The 23,978-nt window shown below is 51.0% G+C and overlaps 1 protein-coding gene across 4 annotated transcripts in view; it reads right to left on the bottom strand.

Moving 5' to 3' along the window:
* Positions 1-23,978, bottom strand: part of LOC138807776 (kinase suppressor of Ras 2) — a 200,803-nt gene that overhangs the window by 23,671 nt on the left and 153,154 nt on the right. For all 4 annotated transcript variants that reach the window (XM_069993534.1, XM_069993533.1, XM_069993532.1 and 1 more), the window contains exons 13-14: positions 22,745-22,793; positions 20,603-20,970 (exon numbers count right to left, since the gene is read on the bottom strand). In XM_069993534.1, the coding sequence (XP_069849635.1) occupies positions 20,603-20,970; positions 22,745-22,793 (417 nt within the window). The remainder of the gene's footprint in view (positions 1-20,602; positions 20,971-22,744; positions 22,794-23,978) is intronic.

The following is a 23,978-nucleotide window of genomic DNA, read 5'->3' on the forward strand; positions in this document are numbered from 1 at the left end:
CAGAAGATGGAGAGTTTGAGTTCATATTAAGACTGCCTCAAACAAACTCCTCAAAGGGTGACGACAGAGGCAAAGTAGAGTAGCTGTAGGAGGTAGGGGTAGGCAGGTGGGTGGCGGGAATTGCCACATCCTTTCTCCCACGGGCCCTGAAGCCCAGGACAGCCTAGGTTGTTGGAGGTGGGACGTGCACAGGGCCATCAGCCTGGGGGCTGAGCTGACCCTAGAGCTTTTAGGAAGGAAAAGAGGGGGAAGAGGGAGGGAGGAGAAGGGAGGAAGAGGAGCAGAGGAGAGGAAGAAAAGGAGGAGGAAAAGTCCTGTCTCTCTTGGGGATGCCAGGGCATTACAGTCTGGGTGGAAAATGTCCTTCGAAGCCCATGCATGAAAGGCTCAGGGGCCAGATCACCATGCATGAAAGGCTCAGGGGCCAGATCACCATGCATGAAAGGCTCAGGGGCCAGATCACCATGCATGAAAGGCTCAAGGGCCAGATCACCATGCATGAAAGGCTCAGGGGCCAGATCACTTTGGGAGGAAAGTGGCTGCTCTCTGATGTGACCCCGGGGGCTGGGTCACAGGTGGGGAAACTGAGACTCAGAGAGATGAGGTCATCTGCAAGATTGTGCAGGGCAGGAACTAGACATCCACCCCAGGATCCCTTTGACACCAGGGACTTGTCCTGAGTCATGTGACCTGTAGGAAGCGGGAAGACGGGGGCGGGAGCGGACAGACGCACCAGCATTTCCTAGTCACAGAGCTCTGTGCGCATCTTCCCGAGAGAGAGAGAGAGAGAGAGAGAGAGAGAGAGAGAGAGAGAGAGAGAGAGAGAGAGAGAGAGAGAGAGAGAGAGAGAATGTATGGCTTGGAGTGTGTGTGTGATCTAAGAGTCTTCTCTGCCAGAACCTGGAGAAGGAACTCAGCCCCATTTGCCCAGCCCCTTGCCCACAGTGCCAGGAATGTGGAATTGTGCAGGTGCACAGGCCTGCCAGGTGGAGCATCTAAGAGGGGGTAGGGAGGGGCATCGCAAACCTAGGCCAAGACTTGCTTTTGTATGGTCCATGAGCTAAGCATGGTTGTGGGTTTATAATTCCTTTACACAATTGTAAAAACAATTCAAAAGAAGTATACTTGTGACCTGGGAAATTTAAGTGTCAGTGTCCGACAGCCACCCCATCGGTTTGCAGATTGTCTACGGCTGCTTCCCTGCTCCAAGGGTGAAGCTGAACACTGTCAGAGAGCTAATGACAATGCTCAAAATGTCTGCTGCCTGTCCTCTAAAGAAAAGGACCCAAGAAATCACAGTTGAACAACAGAAGTTGGGCAACTGGGACAAAGACTGACCACTTTGAGGCTTCCTTCTGTGCAGTGGGGCCTGGATAAGGTCAAGGCCCAGTGTGGATACCGTTCAATCCATTCATTCATGCATGCATGCACCTGTCCCAAACTCCCAGAGCGCTGACCCTGCCAGGTGCTCTGCTAGGTGTGGGGACAGTGAGTCTGGTGGCAGATACACAGTGTGTGTGAAGAGCAAGTGGCAGTATGCAGGGACAAGACCCTTGGAGGCTGGACTTACACTCAGAAGAAAGAAAGAATCAGAACCAGACCAGGGCAAGCGCAGCTGGACCAAACAACCCCCTGTGCCTGTGTTCCCCAATGCTGAGAGAGGCTGAGCCCCCCCCCCCGCCCCCGGCGTGGAAATCCACATCAGTATCACACAGGATTTTAAGTCCCCTGCCTCTCCTCCATTCCCTGCTTGCAACCCCACACCAGGCTGCCCCTGCACAAATGACCATCCGAGCAAGACAAATCCCATATTGCTCCAGAATGCCTTCTTTCCACATCACTGGTGTGGATGCATCGACGGGGAGGGGGGGCAGGGGGGGAGGCGGGGAGCGGGAGGGATGGCCCGACCCACAGCTGCTACACCAGGATCCCTGCAGCTGGACAAACACCACCGTTCATGAGAAATGTCCACACACACACACACACACACACACACACACACACACACACACACACACACACACACACTGATGTGTGCATTCTACAGGTGTAGGTGTACTTTTACACACACTCACACACATACCCACGAACATGCGTATTTAAATGTGAATTGAGTACTTGTCAGTGTCTGTTAAGTGCAGGTACACATATGCATATTTATTCTTATGGTTTGGGTAAATGCATGGTCCCTAAGGCAAGCAGTAGTGGGTAGGTTCTAAAGCGAGGTCTTTAGGTCATTGGGGCATGCCCTTGAAAGGTGCCCTCCCTCCTTCCCTCCTTCCCTCTCTCCCTCCTCCCCCTCCCCTCGGTGTGACACCATAATATACTGACTTCACCAGAGGCCCAAACCTCAGGGCAGTCTAGGACATGAAGCTCCAAAACTCCAGAGCCACAAAGGCCCCAAGTAAACCTTCTTCTCTGTTTCTCTAATTGGCCCGCGTCAGGTATTTTCATTACGAAGCTGACTGTGATGTGTGTGGAGGGTCACTCTGGTGCATGCACACAGGCACGTCCCCCTCTTTTTGTGGACACCATGTCTGTGTGGAGCTGTTATGACTTTCTGTGACTGCAGTCTGTGGTAGCCACTCGGGTACCAATCCCCGGCCTCTCATCCCTAGGTCAGCGTTCTGTCTGCATTTCCCCTGGCCTTTGAAATGCTCCAAGAAGCCAATCAATTCTCTGCAGAGTGGAAGTTCAGGCTGCCAGGAGCGGGGAGAACGTGGGGGTGGGGAGGAGGTGAGTGCGCGCTAATGAATGGATCAAGGATCTTTTTCTTTTCTTTTCTTTTTGAGACGACAGAATGTTCTAAAATTAGATTTGGGTAACAGTTGCCAAATTTTGTAAATATACTAAAAAAACCCCCACCAAACTATATGTTTTAAATGAGTGAATTTGATGGTGTCTAAATTAGAAATCAATAAGGTTGTCTAAAAAAAATAAACAAAATTAACAAGTTCCACAAGGGTGGTTTTCTTAGCTCTGCCAACCAAGAAGCCCCATTTCTATAAGCTATGTCTTTGCCTGCCTTGCAGCAAGGAACATTTGGGTTCTTTCTTTCTCTCCAAGCTTTGTAAGCAAGAACTTCAGGGCCTGGAGGGACGAAGGAAGCAAGACAACTCGGTAGACACTGGAGGCAAACAAGCCACCAAAGGGTACCCCAGAGACTGGGGGCACTGGACGGCTGGTGAGAAGGGGCCCTGCCACTTCCTGGTTGGGAAACTTGAGCATCCATCATGTCTCTCCCCGTCCCTGTGCAATGTGACTCAGGAGTCACAGTGGGTCCTGGAGCCCCACCAGATGGGATAGCCTGGATTCCTGGGCCTAACCTACAGCTACTTTAAGGAGACACAAACTTCAGAGCAAGGTGCAGAGGCTAGGAGACGGGAAGTGTGGTCTCCTGTGTACCTCGGAGGGAGCAATGAGAAGCAGAATGTGTTGAACAATGCTGTTGTATTCTCTGTGCCAGAGTTCTGTAACTCACAGGAAATCTTCTGGTCTGTCCAGCTGCACTGATTCAGAGCATCTTTTCCCAAAAGCTCACAGCTAAAGTGTCAAGACTGAGTTGGGAGCCTGGGATGGCCTGACTCCAAGTTCCAAGCTCCTGATTGCTAGGTTGATTGGGGATATTCATTACTGCATCAGACGTGTTTCTGATCCTAACTAAAAAGGCATGCAGAGAGGTTGGGACACTGAAGTCATTCAATAACTACCAGCTATGTATACAAAGTGGAAGAGACTACAAAACAGAGGGAGCCAGGGAAAGAGAGAGAGAGACAGACAGACAGACAGACAGATAGACAGAGACAGAGAGACAGAGAGACAGAGACAAAGACAGAGACAGAGAGACAGACAGAGACAGAGACATAGAGAGAGACACAGAGAAAGGAACATGAGCTAGAGTCAATATCCTACAGTAGCATCAGAGAAACCAAATTCTTTGGGATGGAAACGGCATTTTCTTTGGTGTTGCTCTTTCACAAATACTGTAGGATATTGACTCCTTCCCTCTTGTGCACAACTGGGTAGCACCATAATTTTAAAGAACCACAGGCAGATGGGAATCTTTCCTTGGTGAGATTCAATTCCACGTTTTTGTTCACTGCTTTCTCCGCTGCTTACAAATAGAAAGCAAGTCACCCCAGGAATGAGAGCTTACTTCTCAAGCATTGGAGAAAAAAAAACCAGAAAATAAATTCCCAGAGAGATTAAAAACATGAGTTCTGTGCCCCAAAAGGTTGTCATGTGACAATGTTGTATCTTCATGAGAAAGATGCACACTCGATGTAATCCTATTACAAATATTTCCATTAGTCTCCAAGCCTTACCTTGGTAATCTGTTTCAATTGAAAGTCCTGTCATTCCCCCAAAACCCAATTTAGAAGGGAGAGGAACAAAATAGAAGTTTGTGCCAATTTTCTCAGAGATGGGAAAAATTCCCACTGGAGTTCATCTGGGGTTCTGTCTCTCCTTAAAGCTCTTAACCGCAGGGCACCAGGCAAATTCTTCCCCAATGTTTGCCTGGCTATTCTTGCCCTCCCAGGCCCTCCAGCTTCCGAGATAGCTTCAAGGGTGAAGATACGGGATCTTCAACAAATGCCCAGACAAGCTTTCTGACGCTCTGTGGAGGCTGGGGACGGGATGTACACAAGAGTTAGGACCAGCCTGGCTGTTCTCAACACACAGCCCAAACCCAGAGTCCAGCCCTCTGGAGTCCAGTGCACTAGGCTGCTTTCCTCTGCCACTGTAGAAGCTACTGGTTCATTTCAGGTACAACGAATGCCCAGGGGTGGGGGATGGGATGGTGGTATGGCACGCTGAGGAGAGGGAGGACAGAATTCAGCAGTACATGGGAGGTGGCTGCCTGGTCCACAGCCCAGGTGTTCTGTCCCTGCCTCTTGTTCAAGTTGAGTCAATGCTGACCCTCCTACCCCACAAAGAGAGTTTCTGCTTGCTTAAAAATAAACCAAAACAAACCACTCTACACCTTGAGCCAGGCCCCAGATTGTTACTAAGTGGGGACTCACGCTTCTGCCCTGGATCCTTGCACTGTGATCTCCCTACCTCTGCCTCCCAAGTCACGCCTGGCTGCCTCCAGACTTTTTTTTGAGCCATCACTGGATGAATCTGCAGAGGGGGACTGTTGCTTCACATGAACTGTTCTGTCCTTTCTACGGAGCCTGCCCTTCCTCTATCATATCACTTCAACAGTCTTTGAAACTTCCTGCCTGATACAATAATTGTGGCTGGTGTGTGTGTGTGTGTGTGTGTGTGTGTGTGTGTGTGTGTGTGTGTGTCTGTCTGTCTGTCTGTGTGGCTGTGTGTGTGTGTGTGTGTGTGTGTGTGTGTCTGTGTGTCTGTGTGTGTGTCTGTGTATTTTCACCACAGCTAGGGGGACTGAGGGGCCAGGCCTCCTGTCTTACAGAGCACCGTAGCTCCAGTCCCCATGTCCTCCTGGCCATGGTTAGTGAGGAGATGCACGGCTGGTAAGTGAATGGATGGCTGTGTTTCTAACATCTTGGATGGGGAAACACGTTTTTGATCACCCACAAGTCAGAAGGAATCTTCCAGTGCCACCAGTGCTGGGCCCAGCAGACATCTTTTCTATGAAAATCTGGAGCTAAATGTCAAGGCTCACGGATGCAATCTCACCAATTCTTTCAATCAGGCAGCCCAGAAGGATTAGACTATGGATTATATTGGTTCCCCGAGTTATATATTAACACTCTTTTTGGCAGCCTGAAATAACATTTCTCTCCTTAGCCAATATCTTCTCCTTTCCCAGTTAGCAAACATTGAGGGTTATTATTTTCCCCTGAGTTGTCGATTTCAGCTCCAGTTCTTGCTTGGTATGTGCAGGCAAAGCTCTGTTTGCTTCGAGGATTCATAAATACCACACTACTGGCTGTAGGAATGCATGGCGCCATGCGCCAACCAAGATGGGGAGCCTCCTGTGTAGGAGCAAAAGCCACGTATGTGGAATGGGAGAAAGGAACCTGTTACAGAGCTCTGCCAAGTGTGTGTGTGGGGGGGGGGGGAGGAGGGGAATGGGGAACTAGAGATGCTGAACAGTTTTTCTCCTGCAAAGATGGAAGCCAGAGAAAGGCCCAGGGGAAAGCTCCCAAGTTTTCAGAGTAAAATATAGGCTTAGACACTCCTAAGCTGAGTAACCTAGGCAGGATAATTAATGTCTCTGAGCCTGTTTCCTCTCCTGCCACATACCAGCCACAGGGAGTCACAGGGATGCCCAGTGTTTCATCCCTAAGCTACATTTAATGGAAATTAGATACTGTGTGATCTGGAGCTTTGCTGTAGGGACTCCAGGTCATGCAAGAGAAGATTTGACTAGGTGTCCTGGCACCCCCAGGACTCCCTCAAAATGATTGGATCTCCTTTCTATTCAGCTCCACTTCTCCAGAAAGATCCATTCCTGTCACCACATCCAGTGATCTTTGGAAAGTGCCGGCCCTGGATTCTGTCACAGGGAATCTCAAAAGCCAGTTGTACCAGGCTTTCTTCTGGCCAATTTGTCACAAGTAGCACTGGTGACGTTAAGACTATACGTGTCATCAGTACTGCGCCGGCCAGGAAGACTCATTCTTTCCCTGCAGACAGGCAACAGAATGGCCAGGAGGGGTGACGCAGAGCAGTTTCCAAGTCTGTAGGATTCTGGAATCCTCTATTGTCATGGAAGCTTGCTCAGAGATGGGCAGAAGAGAAACGTGTTGGTTCAGTTCCTTGTGGGAAATGGGCAATAGTTAGTTGTAAGCCTGGGTCTATAATGGAATTACTAGGAAAGATTTTTCTTTTTATTTAAGCTAGAGAGAGAAAAGACATTCGTAAACCATCCCAGGTCAGTTGGCTCTGGGCTGTCATCATTCCAAAGCCCCCACATAATTCTAATGGTGAGCAGGGGCCGCTGGAAAAGCTGACATCATTCCCTTTGACTCAGTAATGGGAAAAACAAAAGCAAAGAACAGACCAAACCAAACCAACACAATACAACACAACTCATTCTCTTTCGCATCCTTATGAAAAATGATCCCGGTTACTTCTGTTCTGCATGTTTGTTTATAAAAACACTTCCACCCTTACATGTATTTGATCCAGCTCCTGGAAACGGCTCTGTGAAACAGAGTGAAACAAGGTCAGTCCTCCCATGCAGCAGATCAAGGAGTGGGGCGCAAAGCCCCAAACACTGGCCCATAACCACCCAATGCCCCATGGGGACAGACACCAGGCTTTCTGATCTCAAAACCAGGAGGGCTTCTTCACGGGAAATAGCCAAAGAGCGTTAAGACCTTTAAAGAAAGTCAAGCCCATTCTTTCACTATAAGGAAGCTGTCCAAGGGACCTACCTTTGGTACCTGACCCCAAAGGATGTTCTTTCAAACCACACCAGGGTTTCAACTCAGGGCTCACACTTGCTTGGGCTGGTGCTCTACCACTTGAGCCATGCCTCCGATCTAGCTTTTTGTTGGTTAATGAGATGGAATTTCTCAGACTTTCCTACCCAGGCTGGTTTTGAACTGCAATCCTCTGATCTCAGACTCCTGAATAGCTATGTTGATCAAAAGTGTTTCTGAGAGGGAGATGATCCTGAAATCAAGTGCAGGCTTCTGGTGTAGCAAGGAAGGGGCTGAAGGCTAGCCCTCCATCTGCTCCCAACAGCCCCAGCTATCTGCACACACCACTCCACCCGGGCTGTCACCCTGCTGCTTTCCTGGAGTGGGTTAAACCTCACCCCCTTGTGCTCTTGTTTGAACTACTGATTTGCTTAGCAAACATTTTCTCTATAAATAATGAGTAAGTACACAGCAGCCTGCTGCTGATGAATTGTTATGAGTTGGGAGTTAATGGGGTATAAAGTAAGTAACGAGCAGGCTTGTTTTCACTCTGTACCCCTCAATTCCCCATCATCCTTGGGAGCAGCACTGAACAACCTTGGAATTAGTGTCTTCTCTCTGCATCCCTCCCCATCACCCAAGACCACCCAGGGCTGCCTTCTACCCCACCTCCCAGGCTGAGAACTAAGCCACTCCCCACCATCCTTCCAGAGTACCTCACTCCCCATTTTAGTACAGAGTTCCACAAAGTTAGAACCAAAGGGCAGGAAATGAGCCCAGTGGGCAATTCTAATGCTCTTGGCTGTGCTGTCTTGCTCTCCCTTCACAGTCTGTTTTCTCCGCTTCTATGGGCATGCTTCTGATCCATGGCGGGTGACTTGCCAGAGGTCTCATCATTCTCCATGCTCTGCCTCACCTTGGTGCCTTGCTGTGAGTAAGATGCACTACCTGTTTGAATTGTGCCCCTAGAAGAAAAGTCTCCTTTCTGGTACTGGCCTGATAGAAACCAGCACCTCAGCAGCTACTTGCTGATGGCTCGATTAATGGGTGGGTGCACAGATGAATGGATGGATGGGTGGATGAATTAATAAACAGATGGATAGGTGGGTGGATTCTGGATGATGGATAGACCGATGGGTGGATGAATAGATGGGTAGATGGATGGATGGATGGATGGATGAATGGATGGGTGGATCCTGGATGAATATGGGAAGTTGGGTGGATACTGGATAGATGGATGGAGAGGTGTTTCAATGGTAGTTGGATGAATGGGTAGATGGGAGGTTGGGTAAATATTAGATGGATAGACGAGAGGATAGGCAGGTACACTGGAGAGGTAAGTGAACACATGCGTAGGTGGATAGACAGATGGGTGACAGATGGATAGATAGGTAAGGGGAACAGAATGGATGGATGGATGGATGGATGGATGGATGGATGGATGGATGGATGGATGGATGGATGGATGGGAGGATCAGTGGAAAATGGGTAGGTGAGTGGAATACTGGATGGATGAACGCATGGGTGGATAGGAGAATGCACAGGAGGCTGGAAGGGTAAGTGAACACATAGGTCGGTGGATAGATAGGTGGACAAACTGGAATGGATGGATGGATGAATGGGTGGGAGCACCAGTGGCTAAATGGGTAGATGGATGGGTGTATAAAGTGGAGGGGGATGGAGGGGGACAGAGATGGATGAACTGATGGGCCATGTGTGAGTGAGTAAGCAATCATTCATTCCTAATGGTCCAGCGCTGGGTCAACACAGGTGGGGACCAGGAGGTAGATGGCTATCCAACCCTTTCCCAAACACTGGGACAGAGAGCTGCAAAGGGGAAGCTGTCTGCAGGCACAGGGCGGGAGAGGAAGAGCCTTGCTTGAGGCTGGCATGCCTGGGGATGGGGGCGGGGAACGAATGACAAGACCCTGCACCCGGCTGCAGCCCTAAGAGCTGTCAAGTTGCTTGGACAGAAATCAACCCTAGTGATCAAGGGACGCTGACAGTCTTCAATCGTCTACAAACAGCTCCCAACAAGTCCTCGGAGCGTCCTTGATCTGGGCCTGCCAGTCCCCGAGGGCCGTGCTAATAATGATCGTGGAGGGCCGGGCGCAGCTGAGGAAATTCTGAAGTTGCTGTAACCCCCTCCCCTGCCTTTGAAGAGGTCCGATCTCTCCCCTCCCTTGCCCGCCTCGGGGTCTTTTGAACACCTAGAAGAAACGGAATCCTCTTTTGAAGAGGACTTGGAGACAGACCTTTTGATTAAAAAGTAGGAGCAACTTCTCAGTCCCATGTCTTTCGGCAGTTGTCAAAGGGAGAAGTTGTTGAGGGCTGGCGGGGGTGGGGGTGGAGGGGAGGGCCTGCTTCTCATCCTGGGTCTCAGAGCAAAGGCAGATTGTCCCTGGAGACCGCAGAAGGGCTGAGCCGCAAGGAGGGAGGGGGAACCTGCAGGGGTCTCTCCAATGGCAACTTTAAATGTGGGTCACTGCCAACTCAACCAGAAAGTTCTCCTCGCTAACGAGGTGCTCCTGGGAACTCACTGCCCACCCCCCACCCCCAAATCTCAGCACTGTGGTTTTGAACACACCTGACTTTACCTGGTCACTGGGAAAAGCCCACTGTGGTCAGATTAGTCATAGGTACAGAATTAGTGTCTTGCCAACTACTATTATTACTTCATCATTTCAAGACCACTCCTCCCTCTCCTCTCTCTTTATAGTTTTCCCTTTCCCCATTTGCTTGCTCCTCCAAGCTGTGCAAGGACAAGATGGATGCAAATGCCAAGGCTTAGAGAGTTCAAGTGACTTGTCTAAGGTAACACAGCCAACCACTGATTAGGCCAGAACACTCACCCCACAGCACTGAAACCCCACATCCACCAGCACTGAGGCAACAGCTGTGGACCTAAGTCTCCTCTCTCGGGGCAGGGCTAGCAACAATCACAGCTGTTATTAACCGAGCTCCTGGTCAATCTGAGTGCCTGTAAGTGCATGAACCCATTTGATCTTCACCTCAACCCCACAAGGATGCGTGAGATTATTATCTCTGAGCTCTGCATTGTTGCACAAGCCTGTTTTCCACCTGCGAAATGGGGACAAGGATCGAAGGGTGAATTATCTGTAAAGTCCGGGAGCCTGGTCTATAGTAATTGTCCAATAAATGCATCTCTTCCTGATGAATATTCAAACCCTCCCATCTCTGGGCACCTATGGCTCATGCGTGTAATCCTAGCTCCTCAGGAGGCTGAGATCTGAGGCTCGTGGTTCAAAGCCAGCCCGGACAAGAGAGTCTGTGCGACTCTTCTCTCCAATTAATCACCAAAACACCGGAAGTGGCACTATGGCTCAAGTGGTAGAGCACTCATCTTGAGCTGAAGAGCTCAGGGACAGCGCCCAAGCTCAGAGTTCAAGCCCCATCACCAACAAAAAATAAATTAATTAATTAATAAATAAAAAATCAAACTCTCCTCCCCCATTTCCTGCAAAAAACAGTTCAGCCGAGCGACTGGCATGCCTTCCCTTCCCTTGTCTCAAATGACAATGGTGACTGGACAGCCACGTCTGGTTTGGACACCAAGCCACTGGGCCCCCAGAGGGGACGTCTGCTGGGAACAGATCCCCTTCCCGCCTCCGGTGCCCCGTAGCTGTTCTGGTGATGAGGGTGGGGAGTCTGTCTTGGGAGCGGGTCTCCAGCTGTGGCCCGGCCTGTCCCACTGTCGTTACAGTGCTCTGAGCGTCCCAGTGCCATCTAGTGAGGAGGGCGGCGAGTTCCACTCCCACCCTGACCCGCCTGCAGCAGATGGGCTGGACCGTCAGGTCCTGGGGCAGGTGGCCCAGACATCCCCACACAGCGAGTGGAGGGCCGGCGCCATGGGAAGGCTGGCAGGTCGCCGGGGGAACCTCGCCTGTGCTCTCCGTGCCAGCTCTTAGAGCTGGCCAGTCCCGGCTCCACAGACGACAGGCCCCGCCCTTCCTCCGGCCCGTGGGGCCTCACTCGCAGTGCTTGGTGCCCCTCGTAGCAATCTACCATACTGCTGGGCCTCAGTGCATGGCAGGAGAGGACTGTTACAAGCCACTGAACCAACAGCTCCCAGTCGGCCGCAGAGCTGCTGGGGAGCCAGGCGGGTGGGCAGGTGGGGGAGGACAGAGCCAATCCACCTTTTAGAACCATTAGAGACCCAGATCTGGGGCTCCCAGCACCCCACAGCAACAGGTGGCCCCCAGTCTTACATCTACTTCTGGGTAGTAGATATCCACGGGAGGTGGAAGGGGGTGGGAGGGAGGGAGCCGCAACAAATCTAATTTTCTTTTTAAACAAGCCTCTCATTTCTGAGTTGGCCCCAACTCTCTAAGCACCTATTTGGTCAGACTGAGACTCTGAGTCAGTCAGTCAGCCTGTCCATCTGTCCTCCCTTCACCTTTGTCTTCCCTTTCATCCACACTGGAAGATGTTGCTCACACTGCATATATTAATACCCAGATTGATTTTCCCCATGCCAGGCATTATAAGATTTATCTAGGCCTGTGGTTCCCCATCGACTGAGGAAGTCAATGTCCCAGCGGTCAATCAATCCTGATCTACCCTAAGACACAGAGTCAATATCTATTTATTATTTGATTTATGGGCTTAATTATCTTAAACACAATCAGACAGGGGACAAAGCCAAAGCTGAGCAGTGGCCAGCCAACAGGATCTGAGTTGGAGACTCATGATACTAAACCCCAGTATCCAGCGAGTTCCCTGGGCAGAGAGAACAGTCCTGGCCTTGTTTGGTCAGTCACCGTCCATGCTCACTCGTCACCCTGGCCTGGGGTTGGCCATGGGAGACAGGAGAGAAGGGACAAATGCCAGGATTTCAATCCACACCTGCCATCAACTCATGCCATAAGACAGGCAGGTCTGGAGGCTCTGATGATGAACTTGAGTCGGAGATAAGACAAAGTTTATTGTCAGGGGCGGGGGGGGGGGGCGGGTGGAGGGGACACAGCACTCAGCAGGTCCCGGGGTGTCCACAGGGTGTAAGAGGGAATTCCAAAGCTGATGTCTGACTAGGAAACAAAAAAGAGACGCAGAGTCTATTTCCTCTGGGCTTGGATCCCACGTCGCCCTTCCTAGCTTAGAACCCTGGGGCGAAATTGTTAGGAAAAGCTGGCTTGTGCAGAGTGATCAAGGTTCACGCACACGCAGGGTTTTCTGTCTTTTGAGTCACGGTCCCCACTTCCCCCACCCCCAGGCGCAGACATGGAAACGCGGGGACGGCTGCAACTTCACAAGGTTCTTAATTACAGCATTCCCTCCTCCCGCGAGGGCCCCCAGCCTGATCGCGGTTTCACCGCAGCCGTCAGCGGCGCCAAGGAAAAGTGTCCTGGGCCGTGGAACGCATGTTGCCCACGCACGCCTCCCGAGCACGGGAGTGCGGCCGGCTATTTTTAACCTGGGTAAACGGTGGAAAGTGTTGAGGACACTGAGTGTGCAGGCCCCCCACCCGCTCACGGCCACTTTCCCCTGAAGGAGCCGTCCTGCCAAAGCAGCTTCTAGAATACATACGTGGTCCCACACCAAGTGTCCACTGCGCCTTTGGACAAGAAAACACATGGACAATCCTAACGGCAAGTTCTTCCGGGGCAAAGGAGGCCCCAAAAGAGGATCAATCACAAGGTGGCCCTCCTTCAGTTAGATCCCTGGATGGCTTTCCTCCCGGCCTTAGGGGGAAAAGATTCAAATTCCTAATCCATAAAGTCCTTTCTGACTATCTCCAGCAACTCCCATGTGGAGCCCATCTTGTTTTCTGGAGCCTCTGGGCCTTTGCACCTGCTATGTTTTCTGTCTGGAACAACACTATGTTCTTACCTATCTGGCTATTCCCTGGGTGGACACAGGAGCAGCCCTGGGTCCACACAGCTTCCTATGGTCCTATAGAACCCCACTGGAGAATCATCTAGTGAGCCTTAAGAGGACAAAGGTCAGGCCTTTCCCCCTCTATTCATAGCACCACAGAACCTTTAGCACAGTGAGTATCTGAGATAACAACACTCAAATCACCGGCCCTTTGCGGTGTCCCTACAACTGACACTACCTCAGCGGCCTCTCTTCTTTCCCCTGCCTTGATTCCTCCATCAGCCAATCTCTCCCATCTCTGCGTCATTTTCTTGAGGTCCCAGTCATGCTCTGAAATTCTAATTTAAATAGTGCTGCAGATTACGGCTACACTCACCCAAAGGAGCATGCTGGGGGCGTATTTTTTTTTCATTCATTCATTCATTCAACAAATACAAATGGAGCATGTGATCTGTGTGCCGGGGAGAAGCCAGTCCAGTGGGGAAGCTCTGGCTTTCCTGGGGCTTTGTGTTAAGGTGAGGAGGGGAAACAGCTACATCACAAAGCAAGCGAAACAGCAGGAGGACCATATCACTCTGATCCATGGTAACTTGGCACTAAGGCAGCGAGCCAGGCGGGGTTAGAAGGGCCAGAGGTGGGAGGTGGCAGGCGGGTGCATTTGGGGTGGGTTGTCTGACTCTCTGCTGGTTGCTTCTTTCACAGCCTAGCTGCTTCTCAGCCCCCTTGCAGGCCGGGCTTGGCTCGACCCTCTATCCTAGGACAAACCTCCTGGCCTCCCGGAGGGCCTCAGGCTCAGCCAGAGCCCATGGTTTCAGTGTCCACGTTCACCCCGATGACTCACACGTGGTTATTTCCGGCCCCAACCTTTCAGTTCATCCCGGAGACCAATTTGCCACATTCGACAGTCATCCACGCTAAGCCTAGAGCTTAGAGAAATGAAGTCACTCAGCTGAGCTGGGATCAGAGCTGGGACAGGAAGCCAAGTCCTGAAACTCCGGCCATCAGCCTGCATCCCGGGCCATCTCAAGAAACACAGCCATGTTTGGCACCTGAGAGAAAAAAAATGTCCTAATTCTCCTCATTGATGCTCTTTATTTCCATAATGCCATAGTAAATACTATAGCAACAAGAGCGGGAGGACTTAGGAGCATCTATCTATAGTTACTGGGAGCTCTGGGAACTATTTCCATAGATCTCTTGTGGTTAGCCAGGCCTAGGGCTTGAACTCAGCCTGGACACTGTCCCTGACCTTTTTCACTCAAGGCGGCATTCTACCACTTGAGCCACAACTCCACTTCCTGTTTTTTTTTTTTTTTTGTAGTTCATCAGAAATATGTCTCATAGACTTTCCTGTCCAACCCTGTCCTGGGTTGGCTTTGAACCGTGATCCTCAGATCTCAGCCTCCTGAGTAGCTAGGATTACAGGTGTGAGTCACCAGCTTCCAGCTCAAAAAGGAAATTTTTTTAAGGTGATGACAGGCGTTGCCCCCAGTAATGGAGAATCTTGGGGATGTGAGCCATCTTGGTGGCCCTGAGCAGAAGTCTTCCATTGGTCATCTGATTGTTAACTGTTTATCAACAAGCACAGACATAACATCTGTGTCCCAAGCTAATGGAGACCATAAGGGGTCCATTTATAACATTTCCTTCACAAAAGTCCCCAAGCCGCCGTTTCATATCGCCACACAATTAAAGAGAGCTGCCGACAAAAAACTCTTTTCAGCTGTGATTTATAAAGGGAAAGCAATTCAGCTTTTATGGACAGAAAAGGAAGCCAGCGCCACTGGATGATAGGAGATGAAATCTTCGTGTGTTCAGTTCCCCCTCCCCCCTCCACTCTTGTATATTATATTTAGGACAATCAAACTTGTCCAAAGGAGATGGGAGGGGGCAGGGGGAATAAATCAGAAAGACACAAGTACAAGTTACAGAAGAAGAAAAGAAAGAAAGAAAGAAAAGCCGGCCAACATCTCATCCAGGCTCTGAGCGAACCATCTTCGTGGAAGGCAGGGCCCTCTCCCGCGCTTGTCTGTCGGCTAACGATGGTGCCATGGTGGCACTGTAATATGGAGCACAGAAAAGAAGGATGGGTTCTTGGAAGTGGGAATAACTAATGGGCAGCACGGCCCCTGGTGTTCCACTGGGTCTGAGCAGCTGTACAAATGCGACGCGCAACGTTTCATTCATCACATTTGGGAGGGGGCTGCCTATCATCCCTGTGGACAGGCCACCCTCCGTGACAGCAGGGGCCGTCAGACTGCACGGCCCCAGGGAGGCAGAGCCTGCTCGTCCTCGCCTCCCTTCTCCCGGGGCACACAGCCTCAATCGGATCCCAATGGGATGCTTACCTGAAACCCCTGGCCCTGGGAAAGCGTTCTGATGAGGCTGATACAGAGGAACCAGCCAGACTTCTTCCTAGGTGGGAAGCGGCCCCTCCTTCCTCACCCCCTTTTCCCATGCCTGCACCCTTTATTGCCATAACTGAGTCTTGACACGTGAAGCCAGCAAGCCAAGTAAAAAAGGTATCAGGAAGCCCAGGAGCAGTCAGAGTGTTTACTATTTAAAATTAAAAAAAAACAAACAAACAGAAAAAACAAGCCTTGCTCTGGCCCAGTGCAGTGGCTCACTCCTGTAATCCTAGCTACTTGGGAGGTGGTGACCAGGAGGACTGGGCTTCCAGGACAGTCTAGGCAGAAAACTTCTTTTCAAGAGACCTCATCTCACCAATAAGAAGCTGGGTGTGGGAGAGCACCTGTCACCCCAGGTCTGCAGGAGGCAGACATAAGAGGATCGAGAGATCCTGCTTGAGAAAGAAAGCCAAGTGGGCTGCAGGCACTTGCCTAGCAAGCCCGACTTTAATCCCCAAAACAGCAAAAACAAACAATCCCAAAACGAAACCAACCCCCAAACTAGCTCTTGTTTTCCCAGCACAGTAAGATGCTCTCCGACCCTTTGCCAGGGCCTGTGAAGAAAATGTAATTCACTGCCTGGCTTTTTGCAGCCCTTTTCCTTTCCTCATCCCTTTCCTTCTTTCTGGCCCTCAAACTTGCTGCCCCTTCCTGCCTCAGGGCCTTTGTAATTGCTGTACCCCTATGGGATCCGTTCTTTGCTTCTCAGCATGACTGGCTCCTCCTCTTTGGTGGACCTCAGCTCCTATAATAACACTAGGACGCCTAAAATGCCTCCTCTAGAGCCTGTCACTCACCATCCGTCGCCCTATTTGTATCCTTTAGAGTAGGCATCATGTTCATTTATCTTGCTTGATCATCTTTCCCCAGAAAGTCAAGTCCCGGTATAACCTGGAGGCCCTGAATTCTGAAGGTCCAGCCTACAGCCTGGCACTAGGTCCAGCTCTGATAAATGCCCGTGGAAGGCCCGCCTTAGCACTGCAGTGTGTAAGAGACCCGGGGAGCCCTGCTGGGAGAGGAAGGGTTAAACACTCCAACATTCCAGGCTCTCTCCATTCTGGACCCAGACACTCGCCCCCCATTGCCAGGGGGTGCGCAAGGTGTGTGGGAAAGACCCTCTCCAGAAGCAGAGAAGCGTGCTAAGGGTGGGAAGTAGGAAGGTGTTTCTCTCCAGCAGTGGGTCTCATGCTTGAGTCAGTCCCCTGACGCAAGCCAGGCCAGAGGCATGAACCCGCAGAGGAGGCCTGCGGGCCACCAGAATTCCTGCCTGCACCCATGAGAGGCTGCAGAGGGTTTGTTTTTTTTAAATTTCCTTCATAATTAAGTATTTCAGTTTTACTCATTTGCCTCAATGACTTGAAGAGCTTGCACCTTTAGAATAACTGTTTTTTGGAGGGGTAGGGAACAAGGTCTTGCTGTTTAGCCAAGGCTAAACTTGCAATCCGTCATCCAGTCTCTGCCTCGAGTGGGAAAGCACATTCTTAAGTAACTGCAATTCTGGGTGGGTGGGTGCGTGCGTGCGTGCATACGCGTGTGTAGCATTCACAAAAGTACACACACAGCTGCAAATCAAAAGTACAAATTCAAAACTCAGGTCTGATAAGCCAGTGGTCCTGGAGCTGGTGTGTGTGTGTGCAAAGGCTGAATCCTTCTAAGAAAATTCCAGAAGAGTCCAGGCTACAAGCAGCATCTATGAGCCCTGGGCTCTGGTGCCACATCTTCCAGGTGATGCTGAGCCTCCCAGAGGGGCAGAGCTCTGGGGCCTGGGAGCTGTCACTGGCCGCTCTGGTTCAGGCCACCACCTGACAAAGGATGGGCCAGCCCAGAGCCCAGGGGTCCATGTGCTCCATTCTCAGGTCTGTGTGACTTGGCTTATGACCTGGGCCAGGCCTCCCTCTGCCTCTCAGGTCTGTGCTCCCACACAGTGATCAACAGGAGAGGAAAAAGGTCTTGAGAAGTGAAGCCTCTACTTCTTTTATTTCCAAGGCTCTGTGTTCAACCCACTCATCCGCCAGGGCTGGGATTCCGGGGAGAAGTTTGAGGCCCTGCCACTTTCAGCCTTAACAAAAGGAGGCATGAGAAGAAATCATTCCAAGCCTTGGCCAGGCCCAGTGTTTCTATTTCCTTTTCAGGGAACTAGAGCATCATGTGCTTCCTGATCCATCTTCCAGGAAGACTCAGGGCAGCTCTGTGCTCCTTTAGCTCCACCTTTAGTGGCCACAAGGGTGCAGTTTGGTTTGAAAGGCTCCACCTACAAATGGACTTGATGCATTAGGTCAAAGGAGATACACTGGGCAGATGACTGCCCCCAGTGACAGCCAGGCCCTAACCCCTGGAGGTATGGATGCAACTTCAAGCACAGAGCTGGATGTTGCAGGTGGGTCCTGAACACAGCCTCAACCCATTGGTCCTTCTAGCATGGAGCCAGGGGCTGGATGGGCTGAAGCAGATGATAGGACCATGGAAACCAGATGTTCTGCCACTGAATTCCAAAGGAGGATGGGGCAAGAAGCCATGGAATGCAGGACTACCACTTCCGAGGCTGAGAAAGGCAAGAAAACAGACCTGCTTCCAGAATTTGGGGAAGAAAATCCAGTCCCAGCTAGATTTTAGTTTAGCGACCCACTCAAGACCTTCAGAACCATGAAGGGAAGGCAGTTTGCTAGGAAGGGGACAGGAGTAGCTTCTGGAGACTGTGTTCAGAGTACCATGCACCCACTGGGGATCCAGAGAGACACCCCCCCACACACACACACGCTTTGAGAAGCACCACCTCCCAGCTGCCTCTGTCTCATCTGCAAGCACAATCTATGTTCAGAGAACCCAAGTGTTGCTGGTGTCAGCACAAACATTCCCTTTCACCTGCTCTTTTTACAGATGTGGAAACTGAGGCCCAGGAATCCTGCTCCCCAACCCCCTGCCCCCGCCATCTACCCCTGCAGCTGGGAGGAAGGGCGACAGACGCTTCCATTCAACTGTCTCATTATCAGCTTTTCCAATTCTATTTGGTGTTTTTAACACAAGCAGTTGCACAGCCTGTCGATAGCTTTGTGATAATTCCATAATGACCCAATCCTGCAATCTCGCAGCCGCTCTGACTCCAACTGCATTTGTGGAGAGAGTAACTGGGTAACTTGTGGGTTGTTACCCCATTCCCCAAGTGCCATCCACAGTGCAATACAAAGAAGCTAATCTTAGAAATACTTGTTAACTTCAATGCTAATTGCTAAGTCACTGGCTAGAACATGCCATTCAATGGATCTGAAACATGCCAGGTAATTATCTGGTCTTATGCACCCTGTAAAATAAAACTGGGGTCCAAAATGTGTCCCAGTTGGTTGGCTGGCACCCAACCACCGACCTCTGCCAGTCAATCATCCGCATGGAAGCAATTAATCAAATTACTCAAATATTTGGTTGCAATCAGATGTTCCAATGACAAATCTAGATGGCCAACAAGTGGGTAGTTGTGAATGGGCGCGCACAGAGCCCTTCCCTCCATCAACGGATAACAATACAATCAGAGGACATAAATATCACTTTTTTTTGGGGGGGGCAGCTCATCTGGCATCCTCACACAAAATACCAAAACACTTCAGAGACCAATTACATGTCCCAAAGCTGCAGAGCCTTTATGGTGGTCCCAGGAAAAGGCTGGGCTCTTTGTGAATCTGTAGGTAGAGGCTGCACGTGGGGAGGGGGCTCGGAGTTTGCACAATGGGGGGGTGTGAATGCAGCTGGCAGGCCGGCTGTGCAACACATTCTCATAAGGACCTCTCTTTTTTCCCAGGGGTGGCTGCTAACTGGGTCCATCCATTTCCCATTAGCCAGCTCTTAGGAAGGAAAGGGAGGAGAGAGGCAAGGGTCTGTGGTAAATGCTGGGGTGGGGGTGGGGGGAGATTAGAGAACAAGGAAACAGGAGGTCCTTAGAGGGGTCAGGAAATAATGTATTTCAAAGGTCTAATTTGGCGGGAAGGGGGGGGGGAACAAAGCAGAGTTAACAGAGCAGAAAGTAAAGAGATGCCAGAGAGGAAGCTGGGGTACCAGCTTAAGGTGGGAGCAGCAGGAAGGAGAGCAGGAGTAAGGGAAAGCTGACTTTCCAACTAGACTTCTGCATTCCAAGTAAAGGGCTCCTGACTTCCTCGATAAGATGAAGAAAGGAAGCTAAGAGTCTCGCTGGAAAGGGCGTAGAGCTGGCCACGGACGGTCCACAGATCACCTGTCATGCTACGGCCACTGACCTGCCCCAAGGCACTGCCCACCTTCCCACTCAGGGGCTCATTCTCTGTGCCCAGGAAAACCACCTACATCACTCTGGCCAATGGGTGGATGCAAGGTAGCATATCACAGCAGAGACCTGGACATCTTGCCATACTTGGGGACCCTAGACCTCCGTGGGAACCAGCCCCAGACTCTGCTACTGGGGATACGAAGCCCCGTGGATCGGAACCAAGGCACCAGCAGACAGGTGTGCAAGGGCATCCAGCTTCCTCTCTACCAGCCAGCCAAACAGCCCCCTATGAGAGCCCACACACTGAGCCCAGCTCAGGCTGGAACCACCCACAAGGCAAAAAAGCCTCTAGTATGGGGTGGGGATTTTGCTACTGAGCTTAGACTACCTCATGAGGGCAGCCCAGACACTGCATTCCTTACTTGAGAGTCCCTTCTCCCCTGACGTATGAGCAAAACCCTCAATCACTTACATAAACTCGCCATCCCGGACTCCAGTCAACCCACCATCTACAAAGTCAGTGGTGACGGATGACAATGCACCTGCCACGATTGCGCTAAGGCTCAAAAGTAAACTCAAGGAGAGTCTGTCATTCTGGAGGGCAGATTCAAGAAGAGACCTTTGGGGGGCATCTCAGGCCCCCCAAATGCTATGACATACCCAACTTTGGAGAGGTTCTATTGGCTGGGATGAGGAAGGGCCCACAACTGCACTAAGCTGCCCACTAAGTCGGGCAGCAGGAAGCACAGTGAAGCCACGGCGAGTGGCGGGGCGGGACTCACCTGGTGATGATGGCCAGGTGGGGCGGGCTCATGCAGGCCCCCATGAAAAGCACCACGTTCTCGTGCCTCGTCTGCCTGTAGGCCATCACCTCCCGCTTAAAGGCCTTGAGCTGGTCCTCATTGTCCCTCTCGATGTCGATCAGCCGGATGGCCACCTCGCCGTGCCAGCGGCCGTGGTACACCTGCCCAAAGCGGCCCTTGCCGATGAGCTCGCCGATCTCCAGCTGCTCGAAGGGGATGTCCCACTCCTGCAGGAAGATGCTGGTCTGGCTGGCCTTGCGTGGGAAGCTCCGGGCTGAGAGCAGGGACAGGTTCATCTCCTCGAAGTCGTCCTCTGACTCCTCAGCTTCATCATGGCCCTCTTCATTCTGTAGGAGGAGAGAACGATCAGCGCCGCGCTGCCCCCAGCTCTCCCCGCCCTGTGGTCCTGCCTGCTCTGCAAGCCACCTGCTCTGGGGAGGGCTTGACATGTCTCCACACTGCCACCTTCGCTCCTGGATGGTGACGGGTGGCTCTGGTCTACAATCACAGAACCATGGAAATCGGGGTCAGCCAACTTTTTTGGTACTACTGGGTAAACTGGGGTTTGAAGCAGAGAAATGCCAAGGGAACAACCACCCATTCTAGTTCTCTGGATTTCGGTGATACGTGTGTGTCTTGGGGCTTGAATTCAGGGCGTTGGCACCGTCCCTGAGCTTTTGTGCCTGAGGCTAATAATGCTCTAACACTTGAGCCATAGCTCTACTTCTAGCTTTTTGGTGGTTAACTGGAGATAAGAGTCTTATGGATTTTCCTGCTTGGTCTAACTTTGAATCCTGAGCCCCAGATCTCAGCCTTCTGAGTAGCTGGGGTTATAGGCATGAGCCACTGGTGATGGGCTTGTTTTGGTGACACATCAAAAGTTATACATCTCAGTGTCACACCTTCTCTCTCAGGTGGTCCTGGGATACCTCTCGTTGGAGGTCACAGGCCTGTGACCCGGGGGGGGGAATGGGGGAACAATAATTCAGGGCTCTGGACTCCTATGATCCAAGGGTGTCCTATTCCATCCACCCTGCTGTTTTGATGCTCATGGTGTATATGATTGGGGTGACTGGCTAAAATATGGGTGTGTCTGTATGTGGCACATGACAGCCACCATTACAAAGTGTTTTGCCTCCCCTGGGGAATTTAGAATCAATGATTCTGAAATTTGGAGTTCACAAGGTAGCAGCAAGGCAGGCAAGAGACCCAAGAGATCCAGCTATATCCTGATCTACAGAGCCAAGAGCATCAGCCAACCGGGATCCTGTATTTTTACTACAAATGCCACGTGACTCCAACATGCGCTCAGACATAACCATCCTGAGGGATAACCACTCAAGGTCTCAGAATGCACCTGTCCAGCGTGGTGTTTGCAGTGCCTGAGACCTTGGGATCCTTTTGCTGGAACAGCGGTTTCCTGAGCCTATGGGGCATCCCAGAGGCCCTGACCTGGTCAGATGACCTGAGAAGGTGGGCATAGGCTGTCCTCACTCTCAATCCCTTGGCAAGCTGCCCACCATGCCACCCTCAGAATCAACCTGGGAAATGTTGGCTTCCCAAGATCATTTTCCTAAGGACCTTCTGTAGTCCCGGAAAGAGACACAATTTCCCTGGAGACCTAGAGAACCTGAATTCTTGGAAGCCCAGAGCACAGTGGCAGAGCAGAGTGCTCAGACTCCACAGTTCTGACCTGGGAGACTTCATTTCTTCCTTCCACAACCTGGGTTGGGGGGGAGGTGAGGGAGGGAAGTTCCAGAACATTCTCACTGCCCTACCAAGCCCAGCATCCCTGGAGCCCCCAACTCCTCATCCCCTTTGCTAGTCAACCAGTCCTGAGCTCATTTTTCAACTACAAATGCAAATCTCTGGCCAACTTCCACACAACTGGCTTTCTCCCCCCACCCCCACCCCAAGGCACACACCATGTAACATAATGGCCATTAGGCTCAGGTGGGGAGGGGCTGAGTTCCTTAACTGTCCTGGAGTTCCAACATCCATCCAACGGCCACCCCTCCCCCATGCACCCCAAGCCGTCTGCAGCATCAAAGGCATCAGCTGGCCTGGCCATGTTCTCAGCAGCCCCTGGGAAAAGCCACTTCCCTCCACTCCAATTCTCACCTCTGAGGTTGGCTCCACTTCAATTTGAAGTAACGGGTTTCCTTCCAAGCTTTGAAGAAAGAAAAAAAGCAATGTGACCCTTAGGTGAAAGGTAAGTCCATGGATAAATTGAAGCTAGCCACGAAGTTCTGCCTACCAAGTCATTCTCTCACAACATTTGGGTCTAAAATCATCCCTAACCTGGCATGCACACAAAGAATTTCAACAGATTCTGGAAAGTTCAAGGCTTGTCTTTCTTTATTGCTTCAGTTCCAACTAAGAAGCTTCGGTATAAATTGGCCTTCACTCCATGAGTCTTAGATGTTCCTAAGTCTTATATGCTTGCAGTGGAAGAATGAATCTGATGTCTAAGGTTCACTCACCATCAGACTCTCCTGGGAGCATATTAGTATTCATTTGTTCATTCATTTATCCACTCATTCAACCAGAATTCTGCTCCAGAAGCATTCCTGAGGATTTAGAGTTGACCTAGGCTTCAGCTCCTCACTTCAAGTACTACTGCATGACTACTGAAAGACCTAAAGCAAGTTGTGTGATTAAAAGTGACAAGGGCCACCAGCACCGGTGGCTTGCACCTATAACCCTAGCTACTCAAGAAGCTGAGATCTGAGAATCACGGTTCAAAGCCAGCCAGGCAGGAAAGTTCATGAGTCTCTTATCTCCAATTAACCACCAGAAAACCAGAAGTGGCACTGTGGCTCAAGTGGTGAAGTGCTAGCCTTGAGCTGAAGAGCTCAGGGACAGAGCCCAGGTCCAGAGTTCAAGCCCCATGACCAATAACAACAACAACAAAAAAGTGACAAGGGCCAATAGTTGATGAGTTTAAGAAGTGGAGTATGAATTCCCAGGAGGGAGTGTTGCTGGATATATATGCAAGCTCCTGGTATTTGGTTTGGAATTTGTCAAGCACATGCAATCAGGACGTGGTGGGTGAGAATGAGAAGACTTTACAGGCGTGTGTGCGTGCATGCGTGCGTGCGTGCGTGCACGCGTGTGCGTGTGTGTGTGTGTGTGTGTGTTGTGTTCAAAAGCTCATGAGCTGTGCACATGGTGGGTGCCAGTGCTGGAGCCCACTGTGCTTGTCTTGTGAGCTAAATAGGGACCGTGGGGTGTGTCCTGTACAGAGCTTGTCTTGTGTGTCCCGGAGCATCTTTTGTAGTCTCCAGGATATGTGTTTGTGGTGTGTGGCTACAAAGCTACACCTGGACTACCGAAGGCACACAGAGTTAAGACA

This window comes from Dipodomys merriami, unplaced genomic scaffold (genome assembly GCF_024711535.1).
Source record: "Dipodomys merriami isolate MVZ:Mamm:240054 unplaced genomic scaffold, mDipMer1.0.p SCAF_433, whole genome shotgun sequence".
Lineage (NCBI taxonomy): Eukaryota > Metazoa > Chordata > Mammalia > Rodentia > Heteromyidae > Dipodomys > Dipodomys merriami.